This window comes from Typha angustifolia, chromosome 13 (genome assembly GCF_048772165.1).
Source record: "Typha angustifolia cultivar Huaian chromosome 13, ASM4877216v1, whole genome shotgun sequence".
Classification (NCBI taxonomy): Eukaryota; Viridiplantae; Streptophyta; class Magnoliopsida; order Poales; family Typhaceae; genus Typha; species Typha angustifolia.
The window spans coordinates 14,796,358-14,814,472 of record NC_133251.1 but is presented as its reverse complement, the minus strand read 5'-3'; the positions used below and the strand labels follow the sequence as shown (position 1 = coordinate 14,814,472).

The 18,115-nt window shown below is 37.5% G+C and overlaps 3 protein-coding genes across 3 annotated transcripts; 2 read left to right on the top strand and 1 right to left on the bottom strand.

Moving 5' to 3' along the window:
* LOC140773397 (ubiquitin carboxyl-terminal hydrolase 2-like) lies at window positions 1-5,730 on the top strand. The gene is made up of 2 exons (XM_073115925.1): window positions 1-3,290; window positions 5,071-5,730. The coding sequence occupies exons 1-2, from the start codon at window positions 403-405 to the stop codon at window positions 5,309-5,311; spliced, it is 3,129 nt and encodes a 1,042-aa protein (XP_072972026.1). The 5' UTR covers window positions 1-402; the 3' UTR covers window positions 5,312-5,730.
* Window positions 5,731-8,986: 3,256 nt separating this feature from the next.
* Window positions 8,987-10,580, top strand: LOC140773679 (uncharacterized). The gene is made up of 2 exons (XM_073116366.1): window positions 8,987-9,142; window positions 9,252-10,580. The coding sequence occupies exon 2, from the start codon at window positions 9,510-9,512 to the stop codon at window positions 10,359-10,361; it is 852 nt and encodes a 283-aa protein (XP_072972467.1). The 5' UTR covers window positions 8,987-9,142; window positions 9,252-9,509; the 3' UTR covers window positions 10,362-10,580.
* Window positions 10,581-15,227: 4,647 nt separating this feature from the next.
* On the bottom strand, window positions 15,228-18,021 carry LOC140774232 (protein XRI1-like). The gene is made up of 9 exons (XM_073117139.1): window positions 17,765-18,021; window positions 16,984-17,039; window positions 16,766-16,888; window positions 16,605-16,693; window positions 16,405-16,483; window positions 16,223-16,325; window positions 16,085-16,125; window positions 15,862-15,942; window positions 15,228-15,737 (listed from the first exon to the last, which is right to left on the bottom strand). Exons 1-9 carry the CDS (start codon window positions 17,794-17,796, stop codon window positions 15,460-15,462), a joined length of 882 nt encoding a protein of 293 aa, XP_072973240.1. The 5' UTR covers window positions 17,797-18,021; the 3' UTR covers window positions 15,228-15,459.
* Between the last annotated feature and the right edge of the window lie 94 nt (window positions 18,022-18,115).

The window sequence follows — 18,115 nt, the reverse complement described above, 5'->3', positions numbered from 1 at the left end:
TGCCCCTTTTTCTCCCAATTTTGTACAGAGGTGGGAAGAGGCAAAGCACCACGAACTCATCTCCTCTCTCTCTTTCTCGAATCCTAGATCCTTCTCCGACTTTGAAATCGATTCCAACCTCTATATATCCACTCTCCAAATCTTTTTTCGAGGTAAAGTCGACGACTATTTTTTCGCTTCTTACCTCTGATAATCTAGCGATTTCTTTGCTCTAGGGTGAACACCACGATTTGGGTCCTCCTCAGATCGCGATTTCCCATCTGGGTTTTGTTCATCTCTGCCTAATTTTCCTGTTTTCGTAGTTATTCTTGTTGCGTAGATTTCAGTTCCCCAAAGTTGGCGTCTTTCTTCCCGTCAATTCTTTTATTTATTCGGTTATTCGACTTTTATTTGTGTTAATCGATGGGGAAGAGGATGAAAACAAAGTCCCGTAATCCCCGTAAAATTCATCAGCGATCGCAGGCCGGATCAGCTCAAGCTGTTTCGGAGCCGAGCGATTCGAAGGGTGAAGTGGGAGATGAACAGGTGAAGGATAGAGAGCAGTGTAATCACTATACGATGGATACTTCACAGTTGAGTAGAGTTCTTTTAGGAGTCCTATCTTTGAAGGATGGAATTGCATGTGAGCATTGTAGAGAAGGACCCATTAGTAGGAGGGGGAACAAGGAGAAGGGTAAGCAGCATAAGAAGAAAGGTGGTGCAAAGCCATCTGAGGAGAAATTGGAACCACATCACGTCTGGGTTTGTTTAGACTGTGGTCATTATTTCTGTGGGGGTGGCGTCAATGATTCCGTGCCCTATGGCCATGCGCGCCGGCATGCGAAGCAGGATCACCATTGTTGGGCTGTGCGGTTTGATGACCTGAGTATTACCTGGTGTTTTTCGTGCAACTCTGAGGTCCCAATTGAGATACCAGAGTGGATATCTGATGGAGAGGCTAGATCGACAGTGGATGATAAAGTGGCAGAACATGGACATGAACCATTGGCTGTCGATAGTGTGAACAGTTACGTGATCAGGGGCTTGTCAAACCTTGGAAACACTTGTTTCTTTAATTCAGTCTTGCAGAATCTTCTCTCCATTGATATGTTGCGGGAGTATATGGTGAGCCTAGATAGATCTATTGGACCCCTTACTATGGCATTGAAGAAGTTCTTCTTGGAAACAAGCGGTGCAGACGATTCTAAGGGCGTGTTGAGTCCAAAAAATCTTTTTGGAAGCATATGCTCAAAGGCTCCACAGTTCAGGGGGTATCAACAGCAAGATAGCCATGAATTGCTTCGATGCTTGCTAGATGGTTTGTCTATGGAAGAAATAACTGCACGGAAATTGGAGAACTCTTCCAGTGAACAAGAGAAGAGTACTTCAAGTTCTGCAGCTACAATGATGGACTCCATTTTTGGAGGTCAGCTGTCTAGTACCGTGTCTTGTGTGGATTGTGGACATACTTCAGTAGTCCATGAGCCATTTCTTGATCTGTCATTGCCAGTTCCTTCAAAGAAGCCTCCATCCAAAAAGGTTCCACCACTGCCTAAGAGGAATAAGCTGTCCACAAGAGATAAAAACAGAAGCCGTAGAATTCGAGAAAAGGCAAGTCCCAGAGAATCTCCTGTAGCGGACCAGTCTCCAGCAGAGTGCAGTGAGTCCATTATACCAGATTCAGAAGCAGATAAAATCATTGAGAAACGAGAGGGGCCCTCTGAGTCCAGTGAGTCATTTGCTTCTGTAACAAATCCAGGAGAAAATGATACTTGCAACAGGGAGAATGCTTTCTGGTGGTTGGACTATCTTGAACCCACTGCTCAACCAGGTTTTGTTAATACAGAATCTCAAATTTGCGGAGATTCTACTGATGGTGGACAGGTCCATCAAAATGAGTATAATTTACATGGCACCGCCAAGTCTCCAGTTGGAAATTGTTCCAAAAATGATGTACAAGTCACCTCAGAGTCTCAGATTGATAATTGTCCTAAGGAGCAGGTAGTATCTTCAGATTCTTGTGGAGAGAACTTTATTGGAGATACAGTTCCTTCTTATGTACAAGACTCTGCTGTTATCTTGCTTCCTTACAAAGAGTTTGATGCCCCCAGCGAGGGGATAGATGGAACAGCATCATCTTCTCAGAATCCCCAAGATATGCTCCCAACTGGTGCTTCAGTAAGAGAATCAAGTATGGAGACCGCATCTGAACTGGGTGCTGAAAAAGCAGAAGTGGATTTCGATGGCTTTGGCGACCTATTCAATGAGCCCGAAGTTACTTCTGAATCCAAGACAGAATCTGGCTTGGGTGAAGAGATGGATGTGATGTTCTGGAATAGCAGTGGCACTGAGCTTAATCAAGATGAGGTGGATAATAGCAATACTCCTGTATCTATTGATAGTTGCTTAGCATTATTCACAAAGCCAGAGCTTCTAACTGATGAACATGCGTGGCACTGTGAGCGTTGTTCTGAGGTTTTGTCAGGCCATTGCTTGGAGCAGAGAGAAGCCTGTGGACAAGACATTGCAAGCTCTGAAAATTCAGAGTCTGTGAAGTCATTGTTGGATGAAAATGAAGTTGCAAATGCTTCATCACGTTTACATGTTGAGGTTGCCAACTCTTCTGAAATGAAAGTTCTAGGCCATGGTAAGATGACAACTACCTGTACAAACATAGATGTGCATGCTGAAATGACTAGTGGTCTGAATGGAGAAGGGAAATTTCCCCAAATTCCACATGTGCAAATAGGACAATCAGAGAGTAAGAGATTGAAAAGTGGAGAAGCTGGAGAGGAGAAGAATGAGTTACTAAACCCCGCATTAAGTAAACGACTTAGCAGTTCTGATATCAAGCATGAGGAGGAAAATATCATGGAGGCAGGTCTGGTAATATCTAGCAACAAAGAGTGTTCAGGCAGGAAAGAAAATATCTCATGCAGCATAGATGATCCGCAAGATGCTGGATGTGGTGAGGAGGCTTCTTCTAATTGTTTGCCCAATTGTAAAGAGTTACGCCTGTCAAGTGCCTATGAGAACGATAATGTTGATGCAGTCAATCAAGAAGGGAAGGGCAGATCGCGGCTATTAGATAAAACATGTCCACGGCAAGATAACAGAAACAAGGATGACAAGTATGGAAGGAGAAAGATAATGAGGGATGCAATGAAAAGGTTCCTTATCAGTAAAGCACCTCCTATTTTAACAATTCATCTGAAGAGATTTAGTCAAGATGCTCGTGGTCGATTGACTAAATTGAAAGGTCATGTTAATTTCCAGGAGATGCTTGATATAAGACCATTTGTGGACCCCAGGTACTCAACACTATTAAAGACTTTTAGCCTTCTAATGTCAACCCTTGTGTTCTAAGCTTTAGTTCTTGCCTTTTCTATTGATGGCTATATGCTCATAAGCTGATATCTGCTGAATTTTCTTGTCTTTATTTCTTAGAAGTATATCTTCATTTTTGCCTAAGAAGAGGAAATTAGGACTTCGCCTGTCCTTACTGTAGCTATTTTCATGCAACATTCTGATAAGCAATGTTCTCTACCAATCTTGGTTATGATCTGTATTTAGAACCTGACGAGATATTATAGAACTGTTTTGAATTGTGTAAATTGACACAAATTACTGATGTACCAGAGAGCTCAAATTGTACAATGTTATGAACATGTGCTGCTTGATGACAGGGAAAGGCAGCTGATGTTATATGCATGTTATATTATTTGAAAAGAAATGCTTTTCCATGACATTTCTTAATTCTACATGTGTGAGGTTAGACTATGCTGTTGGGATAGAAGCCATAAAATAGACAGGTCATTCTTCACAAGGCATTTGCCTGCATTTTAATTGGATTTGTTATCAAACTAAGTGTTGGTATGCCACATTATCTGTGATCACGGTCTGTGACGACAGATAGCAGGTTTTAGAAAATTCTCCAGTATCATATCCTTAACTTCACAGGAGAGGTGGAGGAAGGGTGTGAGAGCGAGACTCTAATGGAGCACGCTAGATTTGGAGCATACGAAATTGAGAATATTCTCATGGCAGTACCTTATGTCATTGTAACATCAGCTAGGAATAGAGACTGACTGCAAGGTAATCAAGCATATCTCCTGAGACAGAAAACACAATAGGAAGATGTGAATCAGATCTATTAGTTTTCTTTGTTACGTGGAAGGTATAAAGACACAATTCTAGCACAGATGGACTGATTGTTTGCATACTTCCTCTTGCAAATAGAGCATTATCTTCAGCAGTATACATACAGTTGCATCAATGACACATGCTAATCTGCATACTTTTGCGGTTTATGAATTATTATATGGTCATGGATTTAAGTAGTAAATAATTAATATATTTAGATTGACATCTATGCTTTAAAGATGAGAACTGAGAGCAGAAAGACAAATCTATAAGTATACTTAATCTTCCAGGATATAATCATTCGTCATCTAACTATATGCATTTATACTTAATATTACTCGATATACTCATCCCTCATCTAACTATATGCATTTATACTTAATATTACTCGATATACTCATCCCTCATCTAACTATATGGATGTCTTTTAGTAAATATTGCAGTTTCAAATTAGGACGAGGGTTACTTTTCTGATGGTGTATTGGTTTGGATGTTTAATTTGTTCTTGCTCCTTTGCTTTTTTTGCCAATTTTGCTACATTTCTACTGTGGTGCATTTAGTTCCCAACATTCTACTGTAAAATATGAGTGAGTTAGTTGTAACATCTGCTTTAAAACTGTTTTCTTCTGCAATTTTTCTTGGATTACATATACTTGTATTTGTAATGTGTACTATGTTATCTATGCCCGCTTTCTGTGGTGAGAGATATGGGGTGACTTGAATAGAATGACCGTTTGCCATAGTAACAAGTTGGCTGTCTGTATGGCCTTCGTATATTGTCTCTAAACTTAATTGCTCGTGAAAATCAAAGGAAGTTGATACTTTGGCATGTCGTGCCTTGTTAAGTTTCATGGACTAATAGTTTCTTATTCAACTAAAGACTACTGTACTCATGCATCAGCATTGAAAGCAAGCAAATTAGCTTACATTTTCTTGTCTATCTTTCAGATGTAGGGAGAAAGAGAAATATACTTATCGCCTGATTGGAGTGGTGGAGCATTCAGGTAGCATGGGAGGAGGGCATTATGTTGCATATGTGAGAGGGGAGAGGATCAGAGGCCGGACCCAGAAAGCTATTAGTTCGCCCTCCTGGTTTTATGCTAGTGATTCACATGTCCGAGAGGTTTCATTATCCGAAGTCCTCAAGAGTGAGGCCTACATCCTCTTTTATGAAAGGGTCCAAGGTTAACATCTTGTTTCTTGCCATCAAATTTGCAGAGAGGAATCAGAAAAGGACTTGGAAATGTGCTGCCTAAAGAAAGGATTCTCTTTTCTTTTTTCCTGTTCTCTCTTATTTATCACAAAAGGATCATAAGCATTTGAGTTCAGAAACTCGGTATGCTGGTCCTGCTGAGCTTTCTGCCCCCATATTTGACGAGGGGTTCAATTACAAGGCATTTGTGTTTTTCTGATACTAATTTCCTCATCTCTTACTCTCTTGGTTGATAGAATGAAACTTGAATTCATGGAGCAGTTTACAGTCAATCTCCTAGGTTAGTCTCGTAGAGAAAGTGTTGTATTTTTGGTCAGATTCAGAAATGATCCCGTTACTTTTTGTTACACATTTTTGTAGAACTTTCAGATTAATTCATTTCACCTTTCTACAAACACTCTTTTATTTTCTTTTGTTAAATTCTATTACACATTTCTGTTCTGATACCAGGGAGCAATTTGTTGAAGTATTAGCATTTAGGAAGAGAACTTGGAACTTTCCCACGTGGAATGCAAAATAATTCAAGATTAAAATGGATCATAATTGTGTTCAAGCATTCAACTTAGTTGGGTCCCGGACGAAGGCATGTCTTTAGACTTCAGCTAAGAATTAGTAAGTAAGCTAGATTTGCACATTGAATGAGTCCAAGGTTGAGCTCTTTATTTTATATTTTTCCTTCAAAATAGAAAACATAATGTGACAATCAATCGCAACATTGATGTTGCCAGTAATTTTTTAGGGGATTTTTCTATTATCCTTCACACCTTATTATATAGATACTTATTATTCAAGCACTGCATTTTACTTTTAATATCTTAAAATGGCATTGACCTTAGTACTCCTGTTACTATATGGATGAGTTAAAACAACTATAGGTACAAATATAACCTAATATCTTTGAGTAAATTTTGTAAGATTAAGATAAAAAGTAAAATGGAACCCAGCTTTTAAAGTCAGATAATGAGAAGTATTTTAGTTTCTCATGTTGAAAATAAATAGAATATTCCTTTTTCGCCGTTGTTAGGTTAAATTTAATCCAAGGTTTCTTTAGGCATTAAAAATAAACATAGGGATTGAATGATACATATTCATTTATAATCGAGTGTGAATAATTTTAATAAATTTTTTTTCAAAAAAATTCTTAATCTTTTGATCCTAATGTCCATCAAATGTGAGTGTTTTGTCTTTATGTATGGAGATGGACACTTCCATATACTACAAGTAAAGTTCCAAACTATCTCATAATTAATGAAAGAAAGATACTTGTGCAGACTAGTCAGTAGAGAAACTTCAAAGAAAATGATGGAGACTTCAATTACATTGCCTAAATTTTGGGGAAGTTGCCGGATTGTAGTTTCACCTCAAAACCTCCCCCTACCATTTTTGTCTTCAAACATGAAGAAGAAAAGGAAGAAGATAAGGTATGCATGGTACTTTAGGTTGACATCAATTCACCACCTTTGTCAGATGGGTCCCATGCATCTAAGACAATAGAGAGGCACAGGGACCAGTGTCATTCACATCCCATCAGAGACCCCACACATATGTAATAGATGCATGCATTGGCCCTACATATTGTCATAATTGAGATGAAAAAGGTATACAAAACCAATGGATGCCATTGGACACTTTCTTGTGAGCTGTTTTGTTTTCTTATTGTAATTGGTGAATAAAGTTTATATAGATTTTTGTGTTTTCATCTAATAACTTATAAATATTTTTTTTTAAAGTTAAGTTGAATTTTAATATTTGTGTTAACCTTTGTTTTACTTTGGATGGTTTGATAATTCTAGATAACTTTTTAAAGTAATTTGGTGCGATAATTTGATAACTAGACATGCAAACTCTTTGTAAATGAGTCGTAGTACGCAGTATTTGTATATGATTCAACTAATAAAACTAAAACTTTTAGATTGAGCTCATACACACAAGATTGATAATGCAAGCTTGGTTACACTCAATGGAGCAAGGATCATAATACATAGGATTACTATGCGAGTTTAATTACACTTGATGGAATAAGAATCCTAGTTTAGGACAATGATACATAGAATTGACATATAAGTTTAGACGAATGGGTTCATACATTAAAGACCTGAACTTTTGAGACCGGTGAGTGACAAGAGAAGAATTGGTCAAAATGCTTAGTTAAGAATAATATATTAGACTTGAGGGTTTATATGTGAAATAAGAGATTGTTGAATGCCACGTATGATGGTTTACTCCCACATTAGAAAAAGAGAAAATAAAAATAAAAAATATTTATTTGAGTCTTCACTTAATAATCCCATATTACTTGGACTAATATATATTCTGCTGTAGTATAATGGCCACAGATCTTATTATTTAATATCTGATCATGTATGGGATTAAAGATATAATATATATTATTTATATGTTAACTAATAATTTAGATTGTGGGTTACAACTAGTTATCTAATAAATTAAAAATACTTTTGCACATTATACCCTTGTCTTACTTGGAGAAACCTTTATTCGTTGATAGCTGTCGAAAGCTCAGGATCTTAAACTACATGTTTTTTAATTAATCAAGAGTAAAACATTTAAAGGTCCATATCATTGGATCGAATAATTAATTAGATAATCTTTCTCTTAAAAAATTAATTAGATATCTAGATTTTATTACATCCGGTTATCCATAACTTGCTAGGGTTTGCTATAAGATTTTTTTTTTTCTCTTCCAAAGAGTTCACCCTTACTATTGGTGAGATCTCCTCCCCTTCCCTTCATTTCTCTTGGCAGAGTGGTTAGGAGAGAAGAGAGGCATTTCTCCCTCCGTTTTCTATCCCTTTCTTTTTTTTCTCTCTCTTTCAGTTTAAATCTCTTTTTCTCTTGTTTCTTTTGCATCCTCATCGTTTGCATCTGCCTCTCTCTTGTCGCTTAGCCTTATCAACCATCGTCTGGACCGTTCTCTATCCCTATCTTCATTATTATTATTTTTTTCACTCTGTCGTGTTTTTCGTTACTATACTCCACCTAACATTCTCAATTTGTCGTCATTGTTCAACCCCACTAGTCGACATTGCTCCGCCGTTGTTATTTGTTCACAGCCACTTTCACTCTCATGTTCACTATAGCTCCATTCTCGCTGCTGTCCCCAGCTATTATCCATTGACCTCAATCGGCATCACTCTCCTCAATTGATCCTTTTCATCCTCAGAGCTCCCTCGTGACCAACGATAGCCTCACTCTCACGAGGGTGTTGTCCTCTTGTTCTTTTATCATCTATTTTCAGATTGTATGTCCTATGTAGGTTGGAGATTCATTTCCAATCTATTAGAGATCCATGAAACTATGCATCTCTAACCTGATAAATTGCGATGAACCGCACACTAATTTTAGGTCTTTCAACGCTATATTCTCTTTATATCTTATTTGTACCTTATAACTTAATATCTTGTTTCTCTTTGTTGTTGTGATGCTCATGATAATAAGCAAGATGTATGTTCTATTTTCCTCTTAATTTGTGTATTTGTGCCTACAACCTTTCTTTAAAAAAATAATAATAATTGGAGGTTAGAATTTTCCCCAAGAAATTAGCCTGTTGTCGTTATTACTATGCCCAAACTACCCTCGTCCGATCCGTTACAAATCTCAAGTCCCGAGGTCATTCCGATAATTTATTACATGACCGTTACGCCAACGGACGTTTCAAATAGCGGGAGACCTGTTCCGGACCAACGACTCCAACCTCCCTCATCCGCTTCTCGCTTTCGCTCTCTCTCTCTCTCTCTCTCCTCCGTTCCCGAGAAGACGGCGAGGAAAGAAGAGCGGAAAGAAACCCTGGTAAGGAGCTTCTGATCCTTTCCCCTGACACCAAAGGCTTCTCCTTTGCTTCCTTTTTGTCTCTAATGGCGGTTCTTTCCTGACTTTTTTCGATTCTTCTGGTGAAAAGGTGGAGAATCTTTCTGCTCTTCGCTCTGTCGCATACGGAAGATATCCGATGCCTGCCGAATTGGGGGTGGATTTACTCTTGGGTGTGTTGGATTTGGTTTTCCGGGCTCGGTTCGAGGTTCCTTGATGTAGAAAGGGAGGAGGAGTTTTGAGGCCCTTGATCGGTTCGAGAACCGCGAATCCTTAGATTTTTCTTTTTTGCTCTTTTGGTAGGGTTTTTTGTTGATTTATTGGAGGGAGATTGGATCGAATCGAGGGGATGGAACGGAGGGAGTTCCGGCGAAGCATGACGCTCTCGAATCAGCTCTCGAGCGTGAACTCCTCCAATCTCCGTGATCTCCTCAAGGTCCGGGACGATGACGACAACGACGATGGAGGGGAAACTCTAGATCCTGCGATCCCCGGAGATAAGCCGGTTTCCGAAGGAGGGAGGACCCTCCTCGACATCATCCGAGAGGAGCAGAACGCCGTCGACGCCGGCGGAGCAAACATCACCAACTGGAGGTCGTTCAAGGATCGCCTCCGCCTCCGCCGCGCCGGCGCCGCCTTCACCACCTCCGCCACTCCAATCTCGGATCCCGACCTCATCTCCTCCGTCCACTCAAACCCCAACCCCAATCCTAACCCTACCCGTAACCGCCTCCTCCCCCGCTCCCTCTCCATCCGCCCCGCCAGCGACGAGGTCACCCCACTTCCCGGCTTCCCCGCCGCTCCCGTCGTAGGAGATGAACCCTCTCCGGCGTCGGCAGCGGAGGAGCAACCAGTGAGGGTATCCCTAATGGCATTACTGGAGCAAACAGATAGGCAATGGAGCAGCGGCGGCATAGGAGACGACGACGAGTTCGCTGCTGATGCGACGGCCGAGACGTCCGCCGCGGCGGCGGAGGAGGAAGAGGACGGCGAGGAGGAGGAGGAGGAGGAGGAGGAGGATACCGTCGCCGGCGGAGGGATGTATCACGTGTGCTGCGTGTGCATGGTGAGGCACAAAGGTGCCGCCTTTATCCCGTGCGGCCACACCTTCTGCCGTCTTTGCTCGAGGGAGCTCTGGGTTAGCCGTGGTAATTGCCCCCTCTGCAATGGATTTATCCTCGAAATCCTCGATATCTTCTAATCCCCACCACATTATGGTAATTTTCCATCTCAAATTTATGGCCTTTCTAATTACTTGTTATTGCTATTACTAAGTTGCACGAACTTGTTGGGGTTGTTGAATTTTGTGGTATCATGCTGTTACTGCGATGCTATAATTGTGTAATAATCTTGTATCTTATAGTAAATTCATATATATAATCCATATATATATATATATATATATATCAATTTGGTCTGATTTTAACTTACTCTTTTAAACTTAAAATTATTTTACTACCCTGCAATTTAAACTAAATTATAATGGTTAATCAATCAGTAATAAAAAAAAAATTAATCGCCAATATTTATAATTTGGTCCATGTCTCAGTGATGAGTAAAAGAATTTGGGTAAGTTTGGTGGCAATACTACCACTGCTAGTGTTATTTGTTTAGAATTGAGAGTTTTTAGAGATATTTGGTCTCGCAAAAGATGACAAGGATAGTTGATGGCTAAAGTTGATGCCCACCTGGTAAAAATTATCATTTAGATGATACATAATTACAGTTTTAATCCTAAATTAATCATCAACAGTAATGCAAGAAAACGCCAGAAGTCCAGACTATTATTCTATCGACTCTTGCCAATGCTGGGTCTGAGATAAATAATATGTACTCAATCTTATCCTCGTTCATATGATATTATTTCTTAACTTAAACTAATGATTTCTTAGATGCTCGCTTAAATACTAAGCTCCTGTTCACTTTAAAACTATTTTTTTAATTTCAAAATAAAATATTTTATTTTAGAAAAACAGTTAAATATTATTATTATAATATTTTAAAATATAAATACTATTCATTAAAATTATATCTTATACTAATTTATCTGTCAATTTACTGTATATCAAATCAAAATATATTTATTATAATTTAATAAAAAAAATAAAATATTATTTATATAATTTTATATCACATCAAATGTAATTAATATACACCTATTCTAGAATACTAGGGAAACATAAAAATAAATAACAAATAAGAATAACTATTCATATTTCGATCTATTCTATACGTGAAGGACCTAGTAAGTCTTTTTATAAATCATGGTGCCCCTAATTAAATGATAAATAGCCGACGAGGAGAGTGAAGCTGTCGACCACCAAAAACTCGAATGTCTCATCCATTCTCTGGTACACCAGTTAGCATAAATTTTATAAACAGCTTACGAGAAATCCTAAGTAATGGTCTTTCCTGGAGGACCACAGTGTCCCAGTCCCCTGGCTACAGTTTCTTCAGATCCCCACAGTCCTGCTCCTTTTTGTGCTCTAGTAGGAGGACACCAGTGATCAAAGATGGTTCCAAAAAGGACTTTAGTCTCGCATGATCTGGCATCATCATGTAGATGCTTTTCATTCACTTAATTGTTAGGCCATGGTTGTTGGGGAGAGGTAAAGCTGTCTTCTAATTTGTCTCGATTGAAGGATGCATGTGATGCTGTTTCCAAAGGGAAAAAAGAAGGAGAGAAAAGAAGAGATCAATCAAAAAAAGGAAGTGGGGGTGTGCTTGGTGAGCTAATTCTTCTGCTTAAATTTGGCTCAGTTGGCAGCTCTTATATAACTGTCTTGATAGAGATGGCATTGGATGCCACAGAGCTGTGGAGTCCCACTGTTGCCCAGGTGCTGCTGAGCGATGTTTCGGTGGTGGATAGATCCGAGTACACCATTTGGGATTATGCATATATAATAATTTTGATATACAGTGAGCATGGTTAGAGTTGTCAAATATGCGCGATCAATATATTGATATGTATCAGACTGACCTGCACAAGGTTGGGTCAAACAAAATACTAACTCGGTGACACCGGCTTCCAATTGCCGGCTAGGGTTTAAACTTTAAAGCTCAGCCCCGGATAAATCTCCTCTTGTACATATAAACAAGCATGGTCAAAATTTGATAAGAATAGGTCGAGGTCCTGCTTCTCTTATGAAAAAGGTTGAGGGTTTAGATATTTATGAAGATAAATTAGACCGAATGTGTTAGAGCTAGATTGATCCCATTATTTAACATAATTATAAAAAATATTGACCACTCTTAGTAGTAGCTTTGGGTTCAATCCCCACTTCATGTAGGAAACATAAAGAGAAGAAAAAAAAAGTACTTGAGGGTGCAATGACTTGAAGACCCATTGATTTCAAACTTGAATTGAGCAACTTGATATTGTGGCCAAACTTAATAGCTAGGGGTGAAAACGGATCGGATTAATTCTGACCTGATTCGGGTCGAATTTGGATAAAAAATTTCTATCCGATTCGGATACGGATAGAATTTTTTTAAAAAATTCGGATACAGATTCGGATACGGGTCGGATATATTTTTCGGATTCGGATACGGATATCGAATATCCGTTTACCCGCATATTTTTTAAAATGATTTACAGTTTTTAGTTTGCTTATTTAAATAGTAAATATTAATATTATTACTAATAATACGTTATATATTATTTATAAAGATTAATTTCTCTAATTTTATATATTTGACATACAAAAAAATTATTGGTTGTAAAACTCTTAATAATTTTGTGTTAATTATATTTAAATAAAATATTATAATTATTTTAAATTCAATCAATATCCGTTTAAGATTCGATCTTTTATCCGAAAATTATCCGTATCCGTTTAATTATGATATGGTTTTAAATTTTGCTATCCGTCTAATATTCATATCCGAATCCATATCCGAACTAAAAATACGAATCCGGATATGAGTTGATATCCGTATTCGATCCATTTTCACCCCTATTGATAGGGCATATTATTTGGATGACTAGCACAAATATCAAGCTCATTATCTAAAATAGTTTTGGAGTCTTAATGCTTTTGTATCTATCCAAGAAAATTAATTCTTTATTTACTCTATATATAGCCTAGGCACACTCTTTTGTTACTTAGATCAAAAAAGAAGGAAATCTTTAAGCATTTTTTAATTATCAACAAATATAAAAGTGAATAAGAATAACATTCTTGAAAGGATAAGAAAAGAGAACTAGATCTATCCATCTATCTTTCTATTTACATTCGATCAATGGTTTGTTACTATTGATCCAGACAAACTGATATTAGTTGCTTGATGTGATCGATTAATTGGGACCACGCATGAGAGATCTTATCATGCACACATGTGATGTAATAATGTAGGCCAATTTCCTTCAAGGAAAAACAACAAAATTTACACATTATTAGGGTACTTTTCTGAAGGGCCAAAGGAAAAAAAGAAAGGATTTTTTTCATGGTCATTGTGTTTTAGGTCATTAAATGGGCTGTAATAAACTAAATTAGGGCCAATCCTGCATGAAATTATTGGCCCAAACTTTAGGCTTTTTTTTCTTCATACTATTATTATTGTTGGTCATCATCAACCAGCAGCAATCAAATTGTCTATTGCATGAAAAGTATTCAGAAGATTCTTTCTGATCACTTAAAAGAACAATGAATATCAGAAGAATAAAAAGCTTTCATTCATCATCCTGTCTCAAGTTAGAAAAGTAGAAATATATTCAATGGCATTCATTTAGTTGATTCTTGAATCTTGGAACAGGCATTTGATAAAGAGAAAAGAAAAAAAATTTAGTTTAGTTTTCGTGTCATGTACATAATTAAGCGATAAGCCAATAATTCAGCAACAACAACAACAATAACAGAGATCCAGAAATCTGAATTAGAACCTGAGTCCAGATAAAATTGCAGATGAAGAGGCACCTTGACATAAGGATTCTAATGATGCACTCTCTTAACTGTAAAGAATCACTGATGATGTATTCTCTCTTTATCCACAAAGAATTTAATACTTGATATATACATTCCTGATCCTCCAGGCTATCAATGCTTTTCCTTCTAGACATTTTCCAATTTGGTTTCAAGTAGGAGGGTGAGACTCTAATAACCAAGTCATAAATGCAAAAAATCACTCAAATATATTCAACCATGTAAAAATAACTTCAAATAAGAAAAAGACTTCTGCTTAAGATACTTAGCAAGCAAGAGATGCTACTAAAGAGACTCGCAAGATCCAACAATCATATTCAAATATCCCCAGTTACTTGGTAAAATCATACATCTTTCAGATCAGGTGTTTATCTTAAAGGTAGATACTGTAAGAGATTCTTCTACCTTCTTGCATAACAAGAACAAAGTAACTTTGACTACTCATCAAATTTTTAGCAAAAGTATCAAAGTCTATTCCAGAATAAATTCTAACAGCTGCATGTAGCAAGAAAGCAAATGCTGAGGCTGATGAAGACTTACAGGTTCCATCTCCTTGAACATAAAAAATGAATTTATCTAAGGATGTCAACTTAGAATGCATCTCACATGTCCAAAGCAGAAGTACTTCATATGCATATGGTAGAAAAAACACAAACTATGGACAAGACAATCTGCAGTGCATTCCCAATGAATGGTCGAAGCATTACAACAATTTGGATCTCCAATTATGTGTATGTACCATTAACACAGTACAGGCATAAGATATTCCAATAGTACAAAAGTGTGAAACAGCAATTATATGGCAAATGATAAACTTAAACAGACAAATAGAAGGGTGAGAACTAACAAATGACATACTTTAACGCCAAAAGCTGTGTGTAATTTTTCCACCTTGTGTCACGCTGAACATAAGCAAATGATAATTAAAACAAATTGAGGGAATATGGCACAAGTACTAGAAGTTACTAGTGAAGTGGCAAGACTTTTGAGTCATAAAAGAGGAAGCCACATAATTCATGGTAAAAATAAAAATCGTACAATTTCTTAATTCAATGAAAAATTATACAAAGGTCAACCAGACCAGATTAGACAGAAGAAAAGTCAAAAGAGGAAGTACTAGAAAAATCAAGTTCTAAAACCAAAAGCATTGCAATGGACAAATTTCATACCATAGAAGGTTCCACTTGGAAGCTCACAATATAAGCCCAAGAAAAAGTTCAAAAGTAATCCAACAAAAGGATCCAATACACACACAAGGATCCAAAGGGAACATGTTAGCATTTCATGACTATCTGACCAGAGCTAATCATGCAAACCAAGAGACTTGAAGTGCATGAGAGGCCAGGCACCCAATATAATTTTAAAAGACCTCTGCAGTCAACCTCTGGTTCTCATGATTGTAATACTGCCTTTACCCCCTTCAGTGCGGATTTTTGTTTTAACAACCACTGGCTTACCAGAGAAAGCTGAAGTGGGATATGGGACTGCTTCCTCCTCCTTGTTATGCTTCAAATTGGAGAGTGGTGGAGCATGAATCCGTCGATTTATGTCACTCAGAGTGAGATCCCCGTGAACTCCACATGGTTTAATAAGGGCAAAAGGATAGGCAACTGAAGTAGTTAACTTCGGTGGAGCTCTAATGAAAGACTTCCTACCTAAAATGGCACATAAAGGCATAGAGAATGTACTAAGAGAACAAACGGGGTATGTACAAAATGCAGAGTAGATCTATAAAAAATCAAAAGTCTTTACTATATTAAGTGGTAAACTTAGACATACCCTTAAGAATTTTTGCACGAATTGGAGTAGGTTTCTCTTGTACTATATCAGCTTCTGTCTCAGGTGAAATGTTGTAAGACCCTAAATATAGCGATAAGACAGTACAGTTTATAAATTTTTAGTGTATGATCTGCATGTATATTGCAGCTAAACAGATGGCACTAAGGAATCAACTACAGCAAATGATGATGAACTAAAGGCATGAAGAAAATGTTAGACATACCAGGCACATAAGCATGGTCAATCGAAGCCACAGAATTGTTCCTGCAGGAACCCAGAAGATGACAATCCAAGGTTAAAATTTGACATCTTAGGTAACAGAAAAAAATAGAGGGTAAATTGTGAAAAAGGAAGATAAGACATTTCTTCAGAGCTGCAATGTGCCTCGCTCTCATTCAGGCAATCTATCAACCATCCTTCTGATGACTGATCCAACTCTTCACAATTCAAGGAACACTGATTATCTGATATAAGAAAGTATTAGAATAACTCATCAAAGAATTTTGATTGTTCACTTCCATAAAATTCATAAAGGATGCCCGCCTGAAAAATCAAAATTCCATTGTGAATTCCATTGTACATTATCTGAAAGTCCATCTTCCATCATTGAACACTCCGTCACCTGAACAAGCATAAGAGTGACAGTCATGATAGGAAAAACAAAGAAAAAAATTGTTTTCCAGTATCTTTTTGATAGCGAATATAGAATTAGAAGAGCTAATTAGTTCATTGAGTATGATAACCTCATTGCTCTCAGAAGTAAATTGCAGCATTCGTCTTCTTTTGACTTGTGAAGACTCTATACATTCCTCCAGCCCTTTGTTACTTTTATCTGAATTCAACTCTTCCACATTACAGCGTTCAAAACATCTCAATTAACACTGGGTAATAGAGGACATCATACCTCCTATATCAGAAACTTGGCAAGTTAAGTCTGCACAATCCTTTATAGGTGTTTGTTCATCCAGAATGTTCAGAAAATCATCTACATTTTGGTTTACGTCACCCCACAAACAGTGAGACACATCTGTGGAATAAAAAAAATGTAAGAATAAAACCTGATTGCAATTTTATCAAGTGTCGTTGAAATGGGAAAAAAGAAAAAACACCAAAGTAACAAACCATCCAATGCAACTCTCTGCAAATCATACTCTTCTCCTCGCCATTCCCACATCTCACTGTTATACATTTCATATCACACAACAACAGCATTAGAAAAAAAAATGGAGTATCCCTAGTCCATGAATATATATACTACATTCATGGGTGGCTAATTTGAAGAAAATTAACTGCAAAAAACTTTTCCTTTTCCTTTCCTGGCAGATAAAGCAACTTATTTTCACTAGATGGTGAATGAAACAGTTACAAGTGAAAAAAAACCCACCAAGTAAAGAATAGTATCACCAAATAGGTCTTTTGATGCTGAATCCATTGCATAAAAATAGATGATTGAGCTGCTTTGCAGTGTCACGATAACGCTACTACATATATAGATTTACGAAATCGATAAAGAAGTAGTAAAGAAAAAGGAAGCAAGAAGAACCTATCAATCGAACAGATCCAGTCATCATACGAAAATCTAGTCTATAACCACTAAACTCACATCCTTTTCCAATTGCCCTATTCCCATACCAACATTTCCAGGCAAGAGAAGATTGAAAAGAAAAGACCAACACATTAAAACAACCAAAAATGGGAAATAAATAACATCCAACACAAATAACAGCATCACCAGGCACAAAAGTAATACATTGCCAAAAACAGGAATTAGGCACCATAAGAAAAAATCACCCATCAACATCACGACGAATCCAATCCCAATCCAATGCCATCAATCCCAAAAGACGAACACTCCTACCAACGGAAATCAAAAGGGAAGTGAGTTAGGGAACAAGAAACCCACTTGTGGTTCCCATTGCCGTCACCAAAATCCATCGTCTTCTCCTCTTCCGAATCCTCTTAAGATGCTTCAAATCCAGCAGGTATCCGAAGCAAAATAAGACAAACAAAAACAAATCTAAAAGCAAAAGAAGCAGTTCTGAGTTTCTACAAGCTTCCCCTCTGTGCTCTCACTCTCATTCTCTCTCTCTCTCTCTCTCTCTCCTCTCTCTCTCTCTCTCTCTATTTTGTTGACAGCGACCATAGCGATCGTAAAATACTAAAAAATAGGAGCCGATAGTAAAAACAGTCAGCAATTAGGGACTAAATATTCCATTCCAAATCAACCTCCGTAAATTACGAAAATGTCCATATA

Coding starts and splice junctions, on each gene's coding strand:
- LOC140773397 (XM_073115925.1), top strand. CDS start 403: ATGGGGAAGAGGATGAAAACAAAGTCCCGTAATCCCCGTAAAATTCAT. Junction 3,291..5,070: donor AGACCATTTGTGGACCCCAG/GTACTCAACACT, acceptor TCTATCTTTCAG/ATGTAGGGAGAAAGAGAAAT.
- LOC140773679 (XM_073116366.1), top strand. CDS start 9,510: ATGGAACGGAGGGAGTTCCGGCGAAGCATGACGCTCTCGAATCAGCTC.
- LOC140774232 (XM_073117139.1), bottom strand. CDS start 17,796: ATGGATTTTGGTGACGGCAATGGGAACCACAA. Junction 17,040..17,764: donor GACGGCAATGGGAACCACAA/GTGGGTTTCTTG, acceptor AATGTATAACAG/TGAGATGTGGGAATGGCGAG. Junction 15,943..16,084: donor TGACCATGCTTATGTGCCTG/GTATGTCTAACA, acceptor CGCTATATTTAG/GGTCTTACAACATTTCACCT.